This window comes from Pogoniulus pusillus, chromosome 27 (genome assembly GCF_015220805.1).
Source record: "Pogoniulus pusillus isolate bPogPus1 chromosome 27, bPogPus1.pri, whole genome shotgun sequence".
NCBI classification, from domain to species: Eukaryota; Metazoa; Chordata; class Aves; order Piciformes; family Lybiidae; genus Pogoniulus; species Pogoniulus pusillus.
The window spans coordinates 6,560,643-6,579,709 of NC_087290.1; the positions used below are offsets into that span (position 1 = coordinate 6,560,643).

General features: G+C 50.6%; 1 protein-coding gene across 2 annotated transcripts in view; it reads left to right on the forward strand.

Moving 5' to 3' along the window:
• Positions 1 to 13,687, forward strand: part of CASTOR2 (cytosolic arginine sensor for mTORC1 subunit 2) — a 157,644-nt gene extending 143,957 nt beyond the window's left edge. For both annotated transcript variants that reach the window (XM_064166312.1, XM_064166313.1), the window contains 7 exons: positions 1,456 to 1,649; positions 2,675 to 2,807; positions 4,575 to 4,698; positions 5,180 to 5,290; positions 7,324 to 7,406; positions 8,325 to 8,419; positions 13,131 to 13,687. In XM_064166312.1, coding sequence (XP_064022382.1) covers positions 1,456 to 1,649; positions 2,675 to 2,807; positions 4,575 to 4,698; positions 5,180 to 5,290; positions 7,324 to 7,406; positions 8,325 to 8,419; positions 13,131 to 13,196 — 806 coding nt within the window. In that variant the 3' untranslated portion in view covers positions 13,197 to 13,687. The remainder of the gene's footprint in view (positions 1 to 1,455; positions 1,650 to 2,674; positions 2,808 to 4,574; positions 4,699 to 5,179; positions 5,291 to 7,323; positions 7,407 to 8,324; positions 8,420 to 13,130) is intronic.
• The last annotated feature ends 5,380 nt before the right edge of the window (positions 13,688 to 19,067 follow it).

Below are 19,067 nucleotides of genomic sequence, written 5' to 3' on the forward strand. Positions count from 1 at the left end.
TTCATTCCATGTCAGCTCTGATTACTCAGTAAAAAAGAAACATTGGCCCATGAAGCTGAACATCAAAATGCAGAAGCAGAGCCCTCAGTGTCCCCACCGTTTGCCCTGTGTTTGCTCAGGGTTGTGTTTATGCCACACGCAGTTGAGGCTGTCGAGGAGAGCGAAATGAGCAGCGTTTGCTCTTCAGCTCGGTTTTGGGTTTCCAGGGCTGGCTTTGCCTCACAGCAGTGGTGCCTGGGGACTCCAGGGGCTGTGAGGTTATGGATTTATTACGTGGTGTCTGGAGCTCTGCAGGAACAGCTCCCAAAGGTCTCGCTGAAGGAGAAGGGAAGGATACTGGCTGGAGGAGCCGGGAGTGGGTGGACAGGACGTGGGAGTATGGAGGCACAAAGTGGCTTGCCAGTGGTGCCAGGACACTGACTGCAAGAGCAGCACTATTGGGATTTCTGCTTTTGAGCTGCTGGGGCTGCAGCTAACCCCTCAGCAAAGCTGGCAGGTTTGTGCTGGGACCTCTGCTGTGCCTTGGATCTGAACTTCCACTGGCTGGCTCTGCATCTGAGGTCAGGTTCCTTGTGCCAAATAGATTTAACTGGGATTATGCATTTGTAAGTCTGGGTCTGAACTGTTTGTCTCTGTAATTTGCCAAACCAGAATCCAAAGTCCAGAGAATCTTTGAAAAGCTCAAGCCTTCATTCCAGAGTCCCTGTGTGCTTTTACAGGCTGTTAATACTTGAAGGTTTCTATAAAACAGTTAATAATTTCTATTAAATGGTTTAGCTGCAGATTTTTAACTACTTCACGACAGTGGAGTAGAAGCAAATGTTATGGAGCAGAGACTGTCCTAAAAAAGGTTTCCATTGCCTTAGTATGTGATCACTTTGTGATCTCAAGCCTGTGTGTTACACCATCCATCCTGAACAGAGCTGCACAGCTCTTGCCTTCTGCTTTAGAGCTGGAGGCAGCAGCCTGCAGGTGCAGAGGGCACCTGCTCTGCATCTCCAAACTCTTGGGCTAGTACCCAGGCTGCTCTGTCAACCTCCCATCTCAATTACAGGACAGCAAACTTTGGCATTAGAGCAGGACAATGGAAACACAAAGACCAGAAAAGCTCAAGTGAAGTCTTTGGAGAGTTATGTGATAGAAGAGATGGAAGTCAAAGACCTCAGACTGTTTCTATGTGGGGATGTCAACAGTGCTGGACACCAGCATCCAGGCAAATCACTGAGGCTCAGGTAGTTCCTGTATTGGCCTTGAAAATCTGTATGAGTCCTGCAGTGGATGTTGGTGTGTCTAAGAAGCAGCACAGTGCCAACCTGGGAAGCAGCATGTCAAGCCCAGGAGGCTGGTTGCAAAAGTGGTTACCGAGGTCTGTGCTGACCACATACAGACCAGGTGGTGGACCTGGCTCTCTCTGCCTCTAAAACCAACCTCTGTCCTCCCACTCTATCTTTGCAGAGCTCCCCTCCTCGGAACACCTGAGCGTGGCTGATGCAACATGGCTTGCCCTCAACGTGGTGTCTGGTGGAGGTGGCTTCTCTGGCTCCCAGCCCATCGGAGTGACCAAAATTGCCAAGTCAGTAATAGCACCCCTAGCTGACCAGAACATCTCAGTGTTCATGCTCTCCACCTATCAGACGGACTTCATCCTGGTAAGAGGACACGAGAGGAGCAAGCAGAGTAACCTGCCACCAGGTGGAGGTTCAGTTGGGTGGTTTTAATGACATTCCTGGGAACAAGTTGTTGGAGGAGCAGCAAGCTCTGCTTTCTCCAGAGTTCTGTGCCTTGCAGTTAGGCTTCCTGAAGTTCCAGGAGCTTTTCCCATGGGATGAGGGATTTGTTGGTATGGATTACCTGGTGTCTGATGAGAGGGCTGAGCCCACGCTGCAGTCTCTCTCCTTTAATGGAGGCACTGGCAGCAGTTCCCAGCATCACTCAGGCAGTGGTTTTCTGAGAATGAGAGGAACATAGTGTCTGCTCTCAGCTTGGCTGGGGGTGGCCAAGAAGCTCCAAAGGTGCTTTGGGGATAGAGGCAGAGTGCCTTTCACACTTGTATGCATGCACACCAGACATGACCAAGTAAGCCTCATTCCTTAGCAAACAAGGCTGATGAGCAGGCAGTGCTGACTTCTGCAAGTGATTTGCCATTGGAATGGGCTGCCCAGGGAGGTGATGGAGTTCCCATCCCTGGAGGTGTTCAAGAAAAGACTGACTGAGGCACTTAGTGCCATGGTCTAGTTTATTGTCTAGGGCTGGGTGCTAGGTTGGCCTGGATGATCTTGGAGGTCTCTTCTAATCTGCTCGATTCTGTGCGCCTGTGAAAGAGACATTGGCTTCAAAGATGGGGGGGGTGTTTGCTGGCTTGGTTGCCTTCTCCCCCTCCCCAAACTCGGATCATAGAATCATAGAATCTTCCGACCTGGTTGATTCTGTGATGCTAAGTAATGCTGGACAAGAGGTGAAACATTCCCTCTTAGAACACTCCACAGTCTTCAAAGTCCTGTGGTGTTTAATCTCACTGATACTGGCAGTGATACCACCAAATATGCTTGTCTAGACACGCATCCAGATGGTAATGAACCTTGGGCACTTGCTGGCTCAGGCAGGAGTGATGTGCCCTGAGCATCCCTTACTTCTGGTGCGCACCCTCATGAGCTAACGCTGCTGTCACCTTCAGGTACGCGAGCGAGACCTGCCCTTCGTGATGCACACACTGGCTGCTGAGTTCACCATCCTCAGAGTAGTCAATGGGGAGACAGTGGCTGCTGATGACCTTGGCATAACAAATGGATTTGTCAAACCAAAACTAGGTAAGGACGCGTGGGCTCAGCTTGCCAGGGCCCATGGCACAGCTGGAGGTGAAAGTGTGCCCCTGCCCTCCTCCAGCACTTTGAACCTTCATCCTGTTGTAAGATAATAAAATAGCTTGAGAGTGCCTGAGTCTATCCCAGTTCAAACAGGGGTTGAGTAGGTGCTTATGATGTTGAGGTGCTTGAACGTGTCCAGAGATAGGCACCAAGACTGGTGCAGGGGCTGGAGCACAGCCCTGTGAGGAGAGGCTGAGGGAGCTGGGGTGTGCAGCCTGCAGAAGAGGAGGCTCAGGGCAGACCTCATTGCTGTCTACAACTACTTGAAAGGAGATTGTAGCCAGGTGGGGTTGGTCACTTCTGCCAGGCACCCAGGGATAGAACAAGAGGACACAGTCTCAAGCTGCACCAGGGCAGGTTCAGGCTGGATGTTAGGAGGAAGTTCTTCCCAGCAGGAGTGATTGGCATCAGAATGGGCTGCGCAGGGAGGTGGTGGAGTCGCAGTCCCTGGAGGTGTTTAAGAGGAGGTTGGATGAGGCACTCAGTGCCATGATTTAGTTAATGAGGTTAGGTGATAGGCTGGACTCGAGCATTCTAGAGGTCTTTTCCAACCTGGTTAATTCTGCGCTTCTGTGATTTAACTTTGTGAGCAGTGCTGCTGAGCTGTGCTGAGTTTGAGCCTTCCTGGGTTGGCCTCACATCTCTAGAGGAGACCTGCCTGTCGCAGCACAGAAGGCCGAAGTCCAGTTCCTTTCACTTGCTAAAATACCATTGTCTGGAGCCCCTGTTGCCACCTTTCAACATTCTAAAGGAAAATGGCTTACACAAGAAGCTGCTTAAGTATTGCAGTGCCTGATGCACAGAGAATGCTGTCGTTCAACTTTCACACTTCAACACCAGTCAGCATCAAGCCCACACAAGGTGCCCAGGGCTGTACAGAACCTTGGGATGTTTCCAGTCTAGAGCAACAAGCAGCAAGCAAAGAGCACAGTCAGGAGAAGGAACTATTTAAATGCAGCTGCATACCTGTGTGTCATTTTTGAGCCCATAACCAGACAAAGCAGGGATCAGTTGTTCTGAGGTGCCACTCAGCACTGTCACTTGGTAGTTGTGAATAATCTCCTTTCATAAAATGAGCCTTAACCTATAAGCATAAAGGAAGGGCACAGCAAAGCACACAGGTTGATTGTGCACAGGTATGCAGTCTGCTGGGCTCTGCTTTCACACCTTCATGCCTGAATGCCAGCTGCTTCTCAGCCCCTGGCTGCAGGGTCTCTGCCAAGCTGCTGCTTTGTAGTTTCTTTGTGGATATTATGGCAAAATAGGCTCCCCAGAAAGGGGGGAAAAGAGTGGGTGCTGCCATCAGCCAGACAAGCCTTCCACAGCCCTGCTTTCATAGATGGTGGAAGCCTGAATTTATGCCTACTGGTCAGTGTGTGCTGGAACCTCCTTTAGCTTGCCCCTTGTCTCACGTGGATGCACCCAATGGCCTGAAGGCCCCTAAATTGTGAGAGCTGACCTCTGCCCTGTGCTGGGCAGGGTACTCCAGCTGATCTCACCCTATACCCTGGGGAGAACACCACAGGAGCAGGCTGTCTCCAGGCTCCTCAGGCTGTGTCTGAGGGCCAGCTGAGCTCTAGCAGCCTGCTCACAAACACACTGTCAGATTCCTCTGCAGCTGCTGCCAGTGCATGGGTGATGTCTGGTGGGACAGGAGCCTGCTGCAGATGTGGCTTCACAGTTGTGTGTGTCTGTGTGTGTCTCTTTCAGTTCAGAGGCCTGTCATCCATCCCCTTTCCAGTCCAAGTAACATGTTCTGTGTCACCAGCCTGGATCCAGATACCCTTCCCACTGTTGCTACACTCCTAATGGATGTCATGTTTTACTCCAATGGGTAGGTACTGGGAAGGGAGAGAAGCTTCCAGGGAAGATGTGTCTGGTGTCAGACAGAGCTCCTCCCGGATGCCCGGGGTCTGCTGCTGTGGTGCTCTGCACCTAGGGAGGGAGGTTTCACAGGCTCAAGAGGGTGGTCCTGACAGGTGGAAGCCGAAAGAAATCCCCTGGCTTTGAAAAGCTGAGCCTTTTCAGATGTAAGCCAAGTGCAGTCAATGTGCTGCAAGGATCTGCCTGTAGCTCCTGGCCTGCAGCCAGGAGGACTTGGAGGCAGGGATGGAAGAGTTTTGTCGATGTGGGGAATGGCATTTCTCAACCCTGCAAAATCAAAACTGCAAAAGCAGTGTGATGGAATAGGACTCAGTGTCACTTCCTTAAAATTGGTGTAAGAAACTTCTCTGGTTTCACTGGCTCTGTCTGCTTTAAAAGCCTTCCCTTGCACTTCTGTCCCCTGCTAATGCTCTTCTCTTCTCTTCCTCCAGAGTAAAAGACCCGGTGGTGGGCAACGAAGACTCGGGACATATTCGCTTCTTCTCCTTTTCTCTCATTGAGGGTTACATCTCCTTGGTCATGGATGTCCAGACACAGCAGAGGTTAGTTTCTGTCTTTATGGACTGACCAAGGAGATGGTGGAGTCCCCAGTCCTTGGAAGTCTTAAAAGATTGGATGTGGCACTTGGTGACATGGTTCAGCTGATGTCATAGGCTGGACCCAGAGGTCTTCTCCAGCCTCAATGATTCTGTGTGATCTAAGAGTCTCCTGGATGCCCAAAAAGCAACTGGGATGTTCTCAAAGGAGCAAGAAGCTGCCTAAGCTCCTCCATGTTAGCTGTTTTGGGAGCCTCATGGCATGAGTGTCATTTGCCTTAACTCTGAGTGAAGTCTGGCATCATAGTTCCAGTTCCTGAATTTTAGGCTTCTCCGTCCAAGCCCTCAGGGAAACCACAAGCCAATGTCATGTAGGCTTCTCTTGTTTTTGGGAGAGGAGCACTGGTGCAAAGTGATCTTGACATTCTTATTCTGTGGTTCATTAGATGTGCTTTTAAGAGCAAAAGCAACAGAAAAATCTGAGGTAGGTGGTTGAAGTTGCAGTGCTAAAGGCCAAAAGCAGGGTGTGGACGGCAGTGATGCTGTCCCCTTGCTTTCCTTTCACACGAGGCAGAGTCTCTTGTGATGCTAATGTACTGACTCATGCCTGTGCAGCAGGAGCCCATGACTGTTTGTCTGGCAAGGAGAAAGTCAGCGAGGGAGCAAATCTCAGCCTCTTTGTGTGTGTTCTGCTGCTTCACGTCGCAGAAGCCTCCGAGCTGCGGGCTGGGCAGGGTGCTGTGCTGAGATTCAGGGCATAGGTTTGCTTTTGACACACAGTGCAGTGTCTGGATTTGATTCTTGCCTGCCCTAGGGACTTGTTTGCAAACTGTTAATTGCCCTCTTGAAATTTTCTTCAATCTTAATTGGAGAAAATCTCTGTCTGCCTTCAGGAGAGGCTAGAGGGTTGGAGCAGCAGCCTGGTGCTTGGGGAACCTGGCAGCCAATTCCTTCTCTGGCACAGGCTGCCTGCTTCACCTTGGGCCACTGGTCTTAAGAAGTAGGGATCTCTGCAGAGATCCCAGAGAGAGTACAGAATAAAAAGCACTGATGATGGTCAGCCGTGAGCACAGTGGTCACTTTTGATGTTCCTAAGAGAGGAAATACAGAAACATATTCTGTCCCTGGGGGTTTTGATCCAGCAGTGTGCCCAGGTGGCCAAGAAAGCCAATGGCATCAGGAGCAGTGTGGCCAGTAGGACAAAGGAGGTGCTTCTGCCCTTGTACTCAGCACTGCTCAGGCCACACCTTGAGTGCTGTGTCCAGTTCTGGGCTCCTCAGTTCAAGAGAGATGTTGAAGTACTGGAAAGTGTCCACAGGAGGGCGACAAAGCTGGAGAGGGGCCTGGAGCACAGCCCTGTGAGGAGAGGCTGAGGGAGCTGGGGGTGTGCAGCCTGCAGAAGAGGAGGCTCAGGGCTGAGCTCATTGCTGTCCACAACTACCTGAAGGGAGGCTGTAGCCAGGTGGGGTTGGGCTCTTCTGCCAGGCAACCAACAACAGAACAAGGGGACACAGTCTCAGGTTGTGGTGGGAGAGGTCTAGGCTGGATGTTATGAGGAAGCTGTTGTCAGAGAGAGTGATTGGCATTGGAATGGGCTGCCCAGGGAGGTGGTGGAGTCACCATCCCTGGAGGTCTTCAAGAAAAACCTGACTGGCCAGGGCTGGGTGCTAGGTTGGACTGGCTGAGCTTGGAGGTCTTTTCCAACCTGGTTGATTCTATGATTCTAAGTGCAGGTCAGAGCAAGCCTTCAGATGAGCACTCTTGATGTTTGCAAAGCTGGGGTATGGCCTATTCCTTAGAAATCTTTTCCCATGCCTCTCTGGGTGCTCAAGCACAGTTCCAGCATCATTTGCCACGGGACACCCGGGGGTGCATCTGTGCCACTTGCCTGCAGTTCTGTCATTTTCACCGAGCTGCCTCCGCCGCTGTTATTGGCTCCAAGGAGCACAAGGATGCAGGAACAGCAGCATCCCTGCAGGCAGGATCTGACATACTGCTGTGTTTTAATTGCCACTTTTGGTGTTCCTTTTCTCTTGCAGATTTCCTACTAATTTGTTGTTTACAAGTGCATCTGGTGAACTCTGGAAGATGGTGCGGATTGGTGGGCAGCCTCTTGGCTTCGGTAGGTAAACATTTGGAGGATCAGTTGATGCACAGGTAGCCAATCCCCTCAGGGCCACCAAAGGTGATGGAAAAATCCATCTGAGGCTGAAGCTTTTTAAGAGCCAGCAGCTTAACATGACTTTGCAAGCTGAGGCTTTCAAACAGGAGGAATCTGACTCCTACCTAATAAGTCAGACTTCTAAATATACTTCTGAAAGTGCTGCGTGCTTGACAGCTCCATCTAAATTGCATTCATCTGCTGGACTTCAGCTGGGCCTCTTGTTAAAGTAGCCAAGAGGAATGCAGTGTGGGTTACTGAAACCAGTGGTCAGAAGGCACTGTCATGCTCCAGTGCAGTCACAGAATCACAGAATTAACCAAGTTGGAAAAGGCCTCTAGGATCCTGGAGTCCAACCTGTCACCTAAGCCTTCTAATTAACTAAACCATGGCCCTGAGCCAGCCTCCTCTTAAACACCTGCAGTCCTTGAGCAATGCTTTGGCTTCAGTGGGTTTGTTGCAGTCCTCTTCACAGGCCTGTCCCACACCCACTGCTGCAAATGCTTTCTCTGCACAGAAGGAAGTTGGACCTAAGTAGCACAGGGCAAATGCTTCACATCTGCAGTAGCAACTGAGGGAGCTGGGGCTGTGTAGTTTGAAAGAGAGGAGGCTGAGGGGAGACCTCATTGCTCTCTACAAATACCTGGAAGGACCTTGTGGAGAGGTTGGTTCTGGTCTCTTCTCACAGATAATTAGTGATAGAAAAAGAGGGAACAGCCTCAAGCTGCAACTGGGTAGGTTTAGACTGGACATTAGGAAAAAACTTGCACTGGAAGAGTGGTCAGGCATTGGAATGGGCTGCCCAGGGAGGTGGTGGAGTCCCCAACCCTGGAGGTTGCCAGGGGCTGTTCAGTGATTGTTTGCTTCTCTTCCCCACAGATGAATGTGGAATTGTGGCTCAGATTTCTGAGCCCTTGGCCGCAGCTGACATCCCAGCCTACTACATCAGTACCTTTAAGTTCGACCACGCTTTGGTGAGTACCGAGACAGCTGCTTTGGAACAGGAGAGATCTTCCTCCTGGGAGGAAATGATGTTCTCATCCTGAGTTTTCTATCTGGAGAGCTCATGGGACTGCCTTTGCTCTGAGTAGCCCAACAGATGCCTCTCTGCAGCCTTCTGGCTGTCACTGCCCTGGGTCAGTGATTCCTGAAACAAGCCTGGCCCTATCCTATGGCAAAGCCGTGTTAGGGAGTGTCATTCTTGCAGCAGGCTGGTCTGTGTCCTTCAAAACCTGGAGCAGTGGACCTCCCCGAGCAGTCTTTTCCACTTTTATTAGAAACAACCAGCAGGTCCCTCTGTTGTCCTGCAAACATGGTCAGAGGCTCTCAGGAGGGTGCCTCAGTGTGTCTCCCAGTAGCAGACCACTGCCTTCATGTCTTGGTACCTGTGCAACCATCTGAGACCTATCTGTGAGTCCTGATAAGCTCTTCTCTGCTGCATGCTCCTCATGGCCTAGGGCTTCAACAGCATAGCCACAAGTGGCAGGCCAGCAAGGGGAGGTGATTGTGAAGCACAGAAAGGAGTTACCCCTGTGCTTGTTCTCATGAGTGCCCATGGGCAGCTGCAGCACAGCCATCAGCATGAGGCTTGCCATTTGGGCAGGCTTCTCTTTCTCTTCTCTTTCTTTTCTCTTCTCTTTCTCTTCTTCTCTTTCTCTTCTTCTCTTTCTCTTCTTCTCTTTCTCTTCTTCTCTTTCTCTTCTTCTCTTTCTCTTCTTCTCTTTCTCTTCTTCTCTTTCTCTTCAATGCTGCTGGGTATTTTAGCTTGTAGGCCTATCTCTGCTCTTTCTTTAGGTGTACAGGCCACCCTCAGAAATGAGGAACTTCCTTGTAAAGGGAAAAATTCCTGTTCCAGTAGCCATAAACTGGATGGCATTTGACTTGGAGCCCATTCCCCATGTCCTGAAGGAGGGAGTCAGTAGCCTGTGCGCTGACAAAACCTGGTGCTTTTTGAGTCCTTCTCTTCAAGATGCACTTTCATTGCTTTATGCTGCTCCTATCATCACTCTCAAGTCACTCTTTAGACCCTCCTTTTGCCCTGTCAAAAGCTCCCATGAGTTCAAGGCAGGTTCCTTTCAGCTAATGGCTTTGGGTTGTCACAGTTGGCGTGAAGCATTTGCAGCGCCTATGGGTCATGTGTGTAAAGAGTGAAAGCAAATATTATTCCAGATAGCAGAGGTCAGAGTGTTATATATGTTTGTCTTATTTTCTTGAATATTAACTGTGCTGATAAGATAAGCTAATAAAACACCATTTCCCAATCAATACTGTTAGCTCTGCCTCGCATTCCTGCCTGCTCTGGTGGCCCAGGTGCATGCTTTCTGTGCAGAGCAGGAGGGCCAGAGTGCTTCTAGTTGTCAAGCAATAGCTGCAGTTAAAATGCAGATTTCACTTGAAACTTGTGCCATGCAATCATGATGACTCTGCAGCCAGCTCCACCTTTTAAGTGTCTCCTCCTGCTGTGTCAAATCTGGCAGATCCCTGCCTGTGAGCAGCTGGCAGGGCATTAGTTGGGCAGGGCACTAAGGGCTGCAGATCTTCTTCCCTCACAGCAGTGTTTAGGCATTCTCCCTGCTGCTTGCTGTTTTCTTTTCACACAGGCTTGAAGGATTATCATCTGGGCAGTGCTATTCCAGCTGTCAGATCCCTCCACCATGTGGAAGGTGCATTTCAAGCCCTCCTTTGCTTGACTTTGCTCTGGCTGTGGTGGCTGGGCAGTGTGTGTGTGTGTGTGTGTGTGTGTGTGAGCTGGCTCTAGGCTGAGTTGGTTTGGTTGTCCAAGACCCTAACCTACATTTTGATGTCTTTGCTATCCAGACACCTTGATATCTAATAACATTTCTTGAGGTCTAAGTACACCTTCAGTGCTTTCTCTACATCCTTCCTTTCCTTATATAAGGTTGTTCAGTACTTGCCAACAATTCAGAGTGCTATAGAAAATCTTGGGGTTCCCTTTGACCTGATCTTTCTTCCCCTGTACACCTTAAGGTGGATTCTGGTGGTTAGGTTTTTTGTCTGGCCTGGGTCTTCTTGCAGTGCTGTGATTGTAGGTTTTGCCTTGGAGATCAGGACCATGGTTCAGCACCAGACTTGGCAGAGTTAGGTAATGGTTGGACTTAAAGGTCTTTTCCAGCCAGCATGATTCTATGATCTGTGCTTGAACAAAAATCCTTTTGGAAGACAAGTCTGAGATGGGAACTTCCATGTCTCTGGTGTGTCCCTTGGGTGACATAAGGTCAAGCTGCAGAGAGCTATGGTTTCCAGCTCCCTCTAGAGAGAGCAAGTGTGAAGAGTCCCTCTTCCAGGTGCCCTGCTCTCACTGCCTCATGCTCAGAGGTATCTTGCTCTTCTTCACCACTGTTTTGTTCTTCATCACGAGCACTTTGCATCTAACAACTCTGAAGCTATGTGGGGTTTACTTTGGAGCTTTGCTTTTGCCTTGGTGGTAGATGCTTTTGATCTGCCCTCCAGCTGGCAAGTCAATATGTTGCACCAGATACCCTGGAGCTGGGATCTTCTGTAAGGGGAAGAAAGGTGTGGGACATCTGGGATGTAACCTACAAATCCAAACTGTTCACACACCCACATCTGCCCTAGAGAAAATCCAGGCCAAACATTTGTAGTGTGGTTGATGACATTCCCTTTGTGTTAAAGGAGACAAGCATTTTGCAGAGAAGGAAAGCTCAGCCCTCTGTGGTTAAGTCAGAAGGTAGGTCCCTGCAGGTCAAAGCCAACTGGCCAGGGCTGACCAGTTCTGCTTCCTCCCTGCTTCTGTGTTGCTCTGAAGGAGCATCTGGAGAGGCCTCTGCTGATGATCCACTGGGGCTGGCTGAGAGATTGGGTTCTGCAAAATTGATTCTGGTGTCTTCTCTCATTATCTTCTGGAGAGGCAAAGAGTCAAACAGCTTCTTCCACTGCAGTGCTCAGTGTGCTGGGAAAAGTGATGGAGGGGAGGCAGTGGAGAAGCCTGCCTCATCTCTCTCCCTGTGGTGATTTGCTGGGCTTTTATTCCTGCCCCAGAAGAATTTGCCTTATGGTTGTTTTAAGATGGTTTTCTTCCTTTCCTAGCTGACTTTTGTTCACACATCATCAGAGTTTGCCCCTCCTAGTCCATCTTCCCATTGGAAAAGTGAATGTTTCTCTTGTTATTCCTCACAGGGGATTTTTTTCCCTCAGTTTTGTTTGAAGCTGTGCAGAAAAAACTCAGTTTGGTTGTATTTCCACTGCCTGAGCTCTGGCAGGTGTCCAATGAATCCAGGTATTGTGCTCCCTGGCCAAGGATTCAAATGCCTCACAGAGGAGGCAGTCCCACTTCAACTTACTTAGCATGAATTCTTTTGGCTTCCTGCAGCAGCTCACAGATAATTTATTTTTCCCTCAGTCCCCCTTCCACTTTCCAAGAGCTGTTTGCTGCCTGTCCCCCGAGTGTCATCTTTAGTTTATGTAATGGTCAGATGCCTCCTCTCTGTCTGATGGAACTTCTCTGCTGGTGACAGCCACTCTGAGATCTCCTGCATCTTCTCTTACAAGAGAGGAGTAGGAGTGAAAAGACACCCACCAAGAGTTTTGTGTGTGGACTTGTGTGGTTAAGTCTCATCACAAGACTGGATAAGAAAGCTCAGGTGCTACACCACACCATCTGGCACCCCCCACCACAAGCAGACTCCCAGCTCTCTTCTTCTTTTGATGCACATGTTCCCCTCTCAGTCAGTGTGGTCTCCTCACCCACACTTACGGGTCACAAACCTGGAGCCTTTCCCAGAGAGCCTCATGGAGCTCTTAGGCATCCCCACCAGCATGCAGCAGTGAGCTCCGGGTCCACAAGTGCTTTACCAACTGAAGGGAGGGGAGAGGGAGAGGAGAGAAGGAGGAGGGGAGGAGAGGAGAGAAGGAGGAGGGGAGGAGAGGAGGGAGGCTGGTGAGAGGCCTTGAGCACAGCCCTACGAGGAGAGGCTGAGGGAGCTGGGATTGGTTAGCCTGGAGAAGAGGAGGCTCAGGGCAGACCTTATTGCTGTCTACAACTACCTGAGGGGTGGTTGTGGCCAGGAGGAGGTTGCTCTCTTCTCTCAGGTGGCCAGCACCAGAGCAAGAGGACACAGCCTCAAGCTGTGCCAGGGGAGATTTAGGCTGGAGGTGAGGAGAAAGTTCTTCCCTGAGAGAGTCATTGGACACTGGAATGGGCTGCCCGGGGAGGTGGTGGAGTCGCCGTCCCTGGGGCTGTTCAAGGCAAGGTTGGACGTGGCACTTGGTGCCATGGTCTGGCCTTGAGCTCTGTGGTAAAGGGTTGGACTTGATGATCTGTGAGGTCTCTTCCAATCCTAATAATACTGTGAGAGAAGGAGGAGGGGAGGAGAGGAGAAGGAGGAGGGGAGGAGAGGAGAAGGAGGAGGGGAGGAGAGGAGAAGGAAGGGAAATACCCAAACAATTGCCTCCCCAGCAGCACCTACCTGACAGGCAGCAAAGCAGGCAGCAATCTCTTACAGTGTGTTTGCTCCTAGGGCTGCCATAGGTTGATGCTTTTAAACCAGAAGGTGTCTGTTGTAGATGGGATCCTTCCTCCACAGAGTTCAGATGTCCAGCAGCAAAGGCTCTGGCTCCTTGGGGCTTGCCTGGCCTGATCTCCTGCTTCTCCTTGCCTCAGCTGGCTTTTGCTGGAGCATTACCTTTCTTTCTGTTCTCTTGCAGGTACCTGAAGAAAATATAAATGGTGTGGTCAACGCACTCCAAGTCAGTCAAGCTGAAAAGCATTAGAGATCTTCTGAGCTGGTTCCAGATGCTTTTTATTATTATAATTATTATTATTATAATTATTATTATTATTATTCCTTTTTTTTTTTCTCCCCCCTCACAGTATTTCTTGGAAAATCTGAATCCAGAGAGTGACAAGAAAAGAGACTGTGGAAGGTTGAGCAGAAACAGCTCCACTAAGCCTTTGTTTTAATTATTATTATTATTATTGTTATTTTATTAAATTGATGAATGAGGGGCAGGAGGAAAGGGGAGTGCAGATGGTTTCCTGACCTTCAGCTCCAAGGTGAAGTGCAACCTGCCCGGCTTGGGTGTGGAAGGAGCTGCTGGGGATGCTCTGCCGAGGCGCAGCAGAGCAGAGGAGGGCGCTTGCCGCGGGTGCTGTGCCGGCAGCCGGGCGGCACGGCCGGGGGGGGGCAGGCTGCTTGCTCAGAGAGAGCTCTTAGCACCCTCACTGAAATGAAACGTGGAATTAAACAGAAAGATGTTGCAGAGTGCTGCCTCGTCTCCTCCCGTCTGGCTTCCTGAGCTGAGACAGCCTGGGGGCTGGGTTCTGCTTCCTCTCGGGGGGTGGGGGGAGTGCCCAGCTACTTGGATGTTCACCTGTCCCCTTTCTCCCTGCAGTCAAAGCCTGGCTGCTCCAAGAAGGCCTGGGCAGGGGGATTGTTGCTGCAGCCCTCCTCTTGGCTGGTGGTGCCACCAAGACCTGCCTGCGTTGAAACTTTTGGCTGGGTTAGCTCAGTTTTCTACAGTCACCTCCCCCTGCCACATCCCTTGCTCCATAGTAGCTGCTGTTGCCTTGCTGCCCCTCCAGAGCCATCCCCAAGCCCTTGTTCCCAAGGCCAGCAAAAGGAGGGAGATGTCTTTTCTGTTTCCCACCTGCTTTCTCCACATTCATGGGGACACAAAGGACTGCCCAGGGTCCCTGGGGGGGAGAGGGGCTGCTGCTCTGCATCCCAGGCCACCTCAGCCAAGAGCCACCACAGCCAGTTGTCCCCAGCAGGACCATGAGGGTCAGTAAGCCCTGTTGGGACCTTCTTGTGGTTTTCTGCCACCTCCTTCATCACCAGGGTGGAAATCACTGCTGTTTGGGGTCTTGACTGCCTGGGGTTCCCACTGGGCTCAGCCCTTTGAAAGCAGAAAGGTGCTGAAAATTCATAAAACCTGAGATGGTTCCTTCTGGCCCTGTCCCAGGGAAGTGGTTTGAGGCTTTCCCTGTGTGCTCCTGGCTTGCACCAAAGCTGCAGGCCAACAGGAGCCCAGGTGTGGAGACTCGTGATGGTACCCACCTCCCAGTCACACTCTGGACCTGCTCCCAACAGCATAGAGGACAGCAGGGACCTGTGCCAGGAGACCAAATGGCACCAAGCCATGGGTACCAGCAGTTTGCACCATGCTGTGACCATGCAATGAGGGGTGGTGAGCAGAAGAAGCCAGCTGCAGATTACTCTCACTTCTCCAGTTAGGAACCCAAGTAGATCTTGCATGTCTGGACTTCTCATTTCATTGCTGACATGAAGAAGTTGCAGGTCTTACAGTTTGAGTGAGAGCTGCCCAGCTTGGCTTACAAGACAGCTTCCTAAGGCTGTGTCCTGCAGGATTGAGCCAGGGTTTGGCAGTAATCAAAGGCAGTAAGCAAGCACCTGAGGTCATGCCACAGGGGTGGTCCATGCTTGTGTAGGACATGCAGAGAAACACACACACACACACAGAGGCTTATAACTTGCCACTTGGTTCTCCATTCATGGTGCTTGAGGACCTGATGAGGATTTCTTTTCTGTTACCTTGACTGTTGTGGACATCTCCAGTAAGCAGCTTAAGGCCTCTCACCTGTTCCAGGCCTGCCTGCAAACATTGGATTGGATTCAACTTTTAGTACCTGCTGGCCACTAATCCAGTGCCAAATTGTATTTACATTCCATACACACACCCCTTTAGGAAGGGCAGCAGATGGCTGCAAGGCTCACTGGTGTCCCAGACTGGTCACTGGATGCATTTTACCTCCTAGGGATGATGCCTGCCACCAACTTCTCCATCCTGCATCCTCTGGGAAGAGCCCAGCCTAGTCCCCTGCAGTGAGCAGTCAGTGGGATACTCCTGGTGTCTTTGCAAGGCTCAGTTTTTACCTGCTCACAGACTATGGTGGCCAGGAACCTGGACAGCCCCTAGTGGGGCAGCACCCAAACCCTCCACCCCAACAGAAGCAGAGGCAAATGTCCTCACCTCAGAGATTGTTTTAGGGCAGTCACTGCTGGGTGTTGCCCAGGCCTCACACTGCTACTTGGCCACTGACACACTTTTCCCAGGAAGGAGAAGCTGAGCAACCTGGCTGAAGTGTGCAGGTGAACCCAATGAGATTAGATGCAGCAGCAGCAGCATCCCTGACACAGGTTTAGACTGAATGGAAGCAGCTCATCCACATACACTGTGATCAAGAAAAGTGTCTTGCTTTTAGCTTCGTGTAACCTGGCTTGGTCTCTTCTGCTCAACTGGAAGACTTTGATGTGGAACTGCTAATTTGGACTTCAGCCTTAACACAGAGCATTCCCTTAAGGATGTAATTCATTAAAACCCAAACATCACCACACCGCTGCCATGCAATCCCAGCACTGCCTGCAGCTCCCCACCAAAGCAGCTGGTGTCTTGGGGTCAATAGGCAGGGTTTAGGCTGTTAGAGTGGTGCCTGGGCCCCTCAGGCACTGCACACACACTGAGAGCTTTGCAAACGTAGTTATTTTTCCTTCCTTCACCTGCTCAAGCTCCTGTCCCTGTGCAGGAGGTACTGGGAGTGGGGGGAGAGAGAGCTCCAACCTCTTGCAAAGAAGTGCTACAAAAATAGATTCTGATGACTCATGACTCAGTAATGTTATTTTGAATGCTGCAGGCTAATTATTAGTTCTCTGAGTCATTTGTTTTTGAAGGATCCTGTGGAGAAAAAAGAGTTTGCTGTAATGTAGCAGGTGCCTAAAATAATCTCTGCTTTAGAGGCTTTCATGGCTTTTATTCCCAGTCTGGCAGTTCAGACAAGCCCAGCCTGGCTGTGCAGGGCCTCACAGAGCAGTCATGGAGCCACAGCAGGCTCAGCTCTCCTGCAAGGAACTGCAGCAGCCCCCTTGGCCTGGCAGGGTGTGGGACAGGGCATGGATCTTTCACCCCTTCCCTCCTGCAGCTCCCCTAGCCCTGGTCACTAAGACACGTTGCAGTCCTGCTGCTCCACCAGTGTGCTCTATACAAACATGGCTCTGCCTGAGTCTCTTCTCCTGAAGAGCTGCCAGGTTATTTTAAGCCAAACCCAACAGGGTTTGAAGGACAAATTACTCTTGCTAATCAATGCAAAATCAAGTAGGTTATTTCAGTTCTAATTGGAGCTGCTCCCCTGGCCTGTATCCCCTCCACCTTGCTGCAGGCATATTTAGGGCTGCAGGTATATTTGGGGCTGGCTAATTTGCCATACTTTGAAGGACAAAATGATGCAAAGGTGCCTCCAGTGCACCCCTGTAAGGACCTGGGGTCCTGCACAGCCCTGGACCCATCAGTCATGGTGGAGGTAACATAAACCTCAGGCTTAGGAGAGGAGAGGAGAGGAGAAAGGAGAATAGAGGAGAAAGAAGGAGGGAAATGCAAAGCAAACAGAGAGCTTAGTGGTTTGGCCTCCCATCATTACAGCAATCTCAGTGGGAGCAGTTTGATAAAAGGCTGTAGCAGCCTCCTGTTCCTATGTTTCTAACACAGGTACTGCAAAGACATTGTTAAATAATGGACCTGTACTTCACATGGTTTCTTCTGCAGCCTTTAATCAATACAATGTTCTGCCTCTGGGCATTAAAATATGTGCCTCACTGGTACCTCAGCCTTGGTGATTAGTTTGCCAGCAGCAGCCAGGCTCAGTGGATCCAGACCAGTTGTCAGCCCTCCTCCAGGTACAAGCTGGTACTGTTATTTGGCTGCCTTTGTCATCCTTGATCCAGTTTTAAAGCCTTGGAGTCCATATTGCCAGGACTCAGAACCCAAGGAAGAGCTTCAGCTAATGTGCATTGCCTGGTACATGCAGTGTAAAAGCAATTCATTTGCCATGTCCAGTCTTGCAGTAATTAGCATCTCTATGATGGTGGTGGTTGAGCCAGAACAAACTGTTAGCAAAGGTGCAGACCAGTGCTAAGTCTGACATGCAAGAGCTCAGTGGCAGCTGAGCAAAGCAGCACAGATGAAATCTCTTCTGTGAGAAGACACTAAGAGCTGCCTCCACATTGGGCAGAAGCAGTTCCACTCAGCTTCCAGACAGACCTGTGCTGGCCAAGGCTGAGCCCATCAGCAGTGACATTAATGTCACATGCCCAGAGAAGGGCAACAAAGCTGGGGACGGGTCTAGAGGACCCTTTTATGAGGAGCAGCTGAGGAAACTGGGGTTGTCCAGCCTAGAGAAAAAAGAGGCTGAGGAGACCTCCTCACTCTCCACAACTAACTGAAAGGAGGTTGTTGTGGGGTGGGAATTGGTCTGTTTTCCCAGGTAACAAGCAACAGGATGAGAGTAAATAGCCTCGAATTATTCTGGGGGAGGTTTAGAATGGACAGCAGGAAAACTTCCTCCACTGAGAGTGCATAAGCCCTGGAACAGGCTGCCCAGGGAAGCACTGGCATCACTGTCCCTGAACACATGCAAGACCCCTGTAGATGTGGTACTTAGGGAACATGACTTAGTGGTGGGCTTGGCTGTGTTGGGTTAGTGGTTGGACTTGATCTTGGGGGGGAGCTTTTCCAACCTATGATGCTGTGATTTAGAAGGGGACAAAACTGCAGCTGGGAGAGAGGAGCAAGAAACAGTCACACAGATACCAAGGTCAGTGAAGCACAGAAGCCAAGAGGAGGCAGAAGAGACAGGAGTGATGTTGAGCCTGGAAAGAAGGGAGGGCTGGGAGTAAGGTGTTCTTAGATTTGTTCTTGCTCCTCCTTATCCTGCTGTAGTCATTGGCAGTAAATCAGTTCCCCCACATTAAGCCTCTTCTGCCCAGCATGGTAACTGTTCTTATCCTACCAGCTCTCCTGTCCTGTTGATGAAGGCAGAGTAGCAGTGCAGCTGAGTGGACACCTGGCCAAGGTCAATCCCCCCCTCCCCAGCACTTTAACCAGAGGGTGAGTGCTGGCACTTCCAGGCTGCAGACTCTCTGCCACTAACTCTGCTTCCCACTAAGCAGCATGTTCAAGAATGCTCACAGCCACTGCAAGGATGTAAACAACCCCCCCCTCCCTCCCCAGCGTTCAGCCATACACCACTTCTATTTAGGGCTAAGGACCTTGTTGGCACCTAATTAACACACAGATTTTGCAATTTATTGCACAGCAAGAGTGCAGCTACGACTTGGGCATTAATTCTCAGCCCAGCTCTGCAGAAAGCCCAGCCCCAAGCTGCATCAGGAAAGGGCTGCGACCAGGAGCAGCTAAAATCCACAGCTCCACAAATGGCAACATCCACAGAGGGAATTGTTTGTCACACCTTTCTTACCAGAGCTTTTAGATTTGTTTGCAAGGCTTTAAGAAGCTCCCTCACATTAAAAGGACACAGCTGCTCCCACGAGGCCAACAAGACACGTTTGGGCAGCTGGAGTTGCATGTAGAGCAAGGTGTAAATTAAAGGCACCTTAATGGGGATTCACAGCAGTGAAGGTCTGACAGGGCTTAACAGCAGCTTTCCTCCCTCAACACCCACGACAGCACCACCAGTTAGACACCAACAGCAACAACTCCCACCTCTGGGTACCTTGGTTCACCTTTCCTGTACTCTATGGAAGTGTAGAACCACAGAATGCCAAGCTGGGAGAGACCCCAAGGATCATCTGTGCCAGAAGGACATAGGAGAGAACTCAGCCTCTCTGCTCT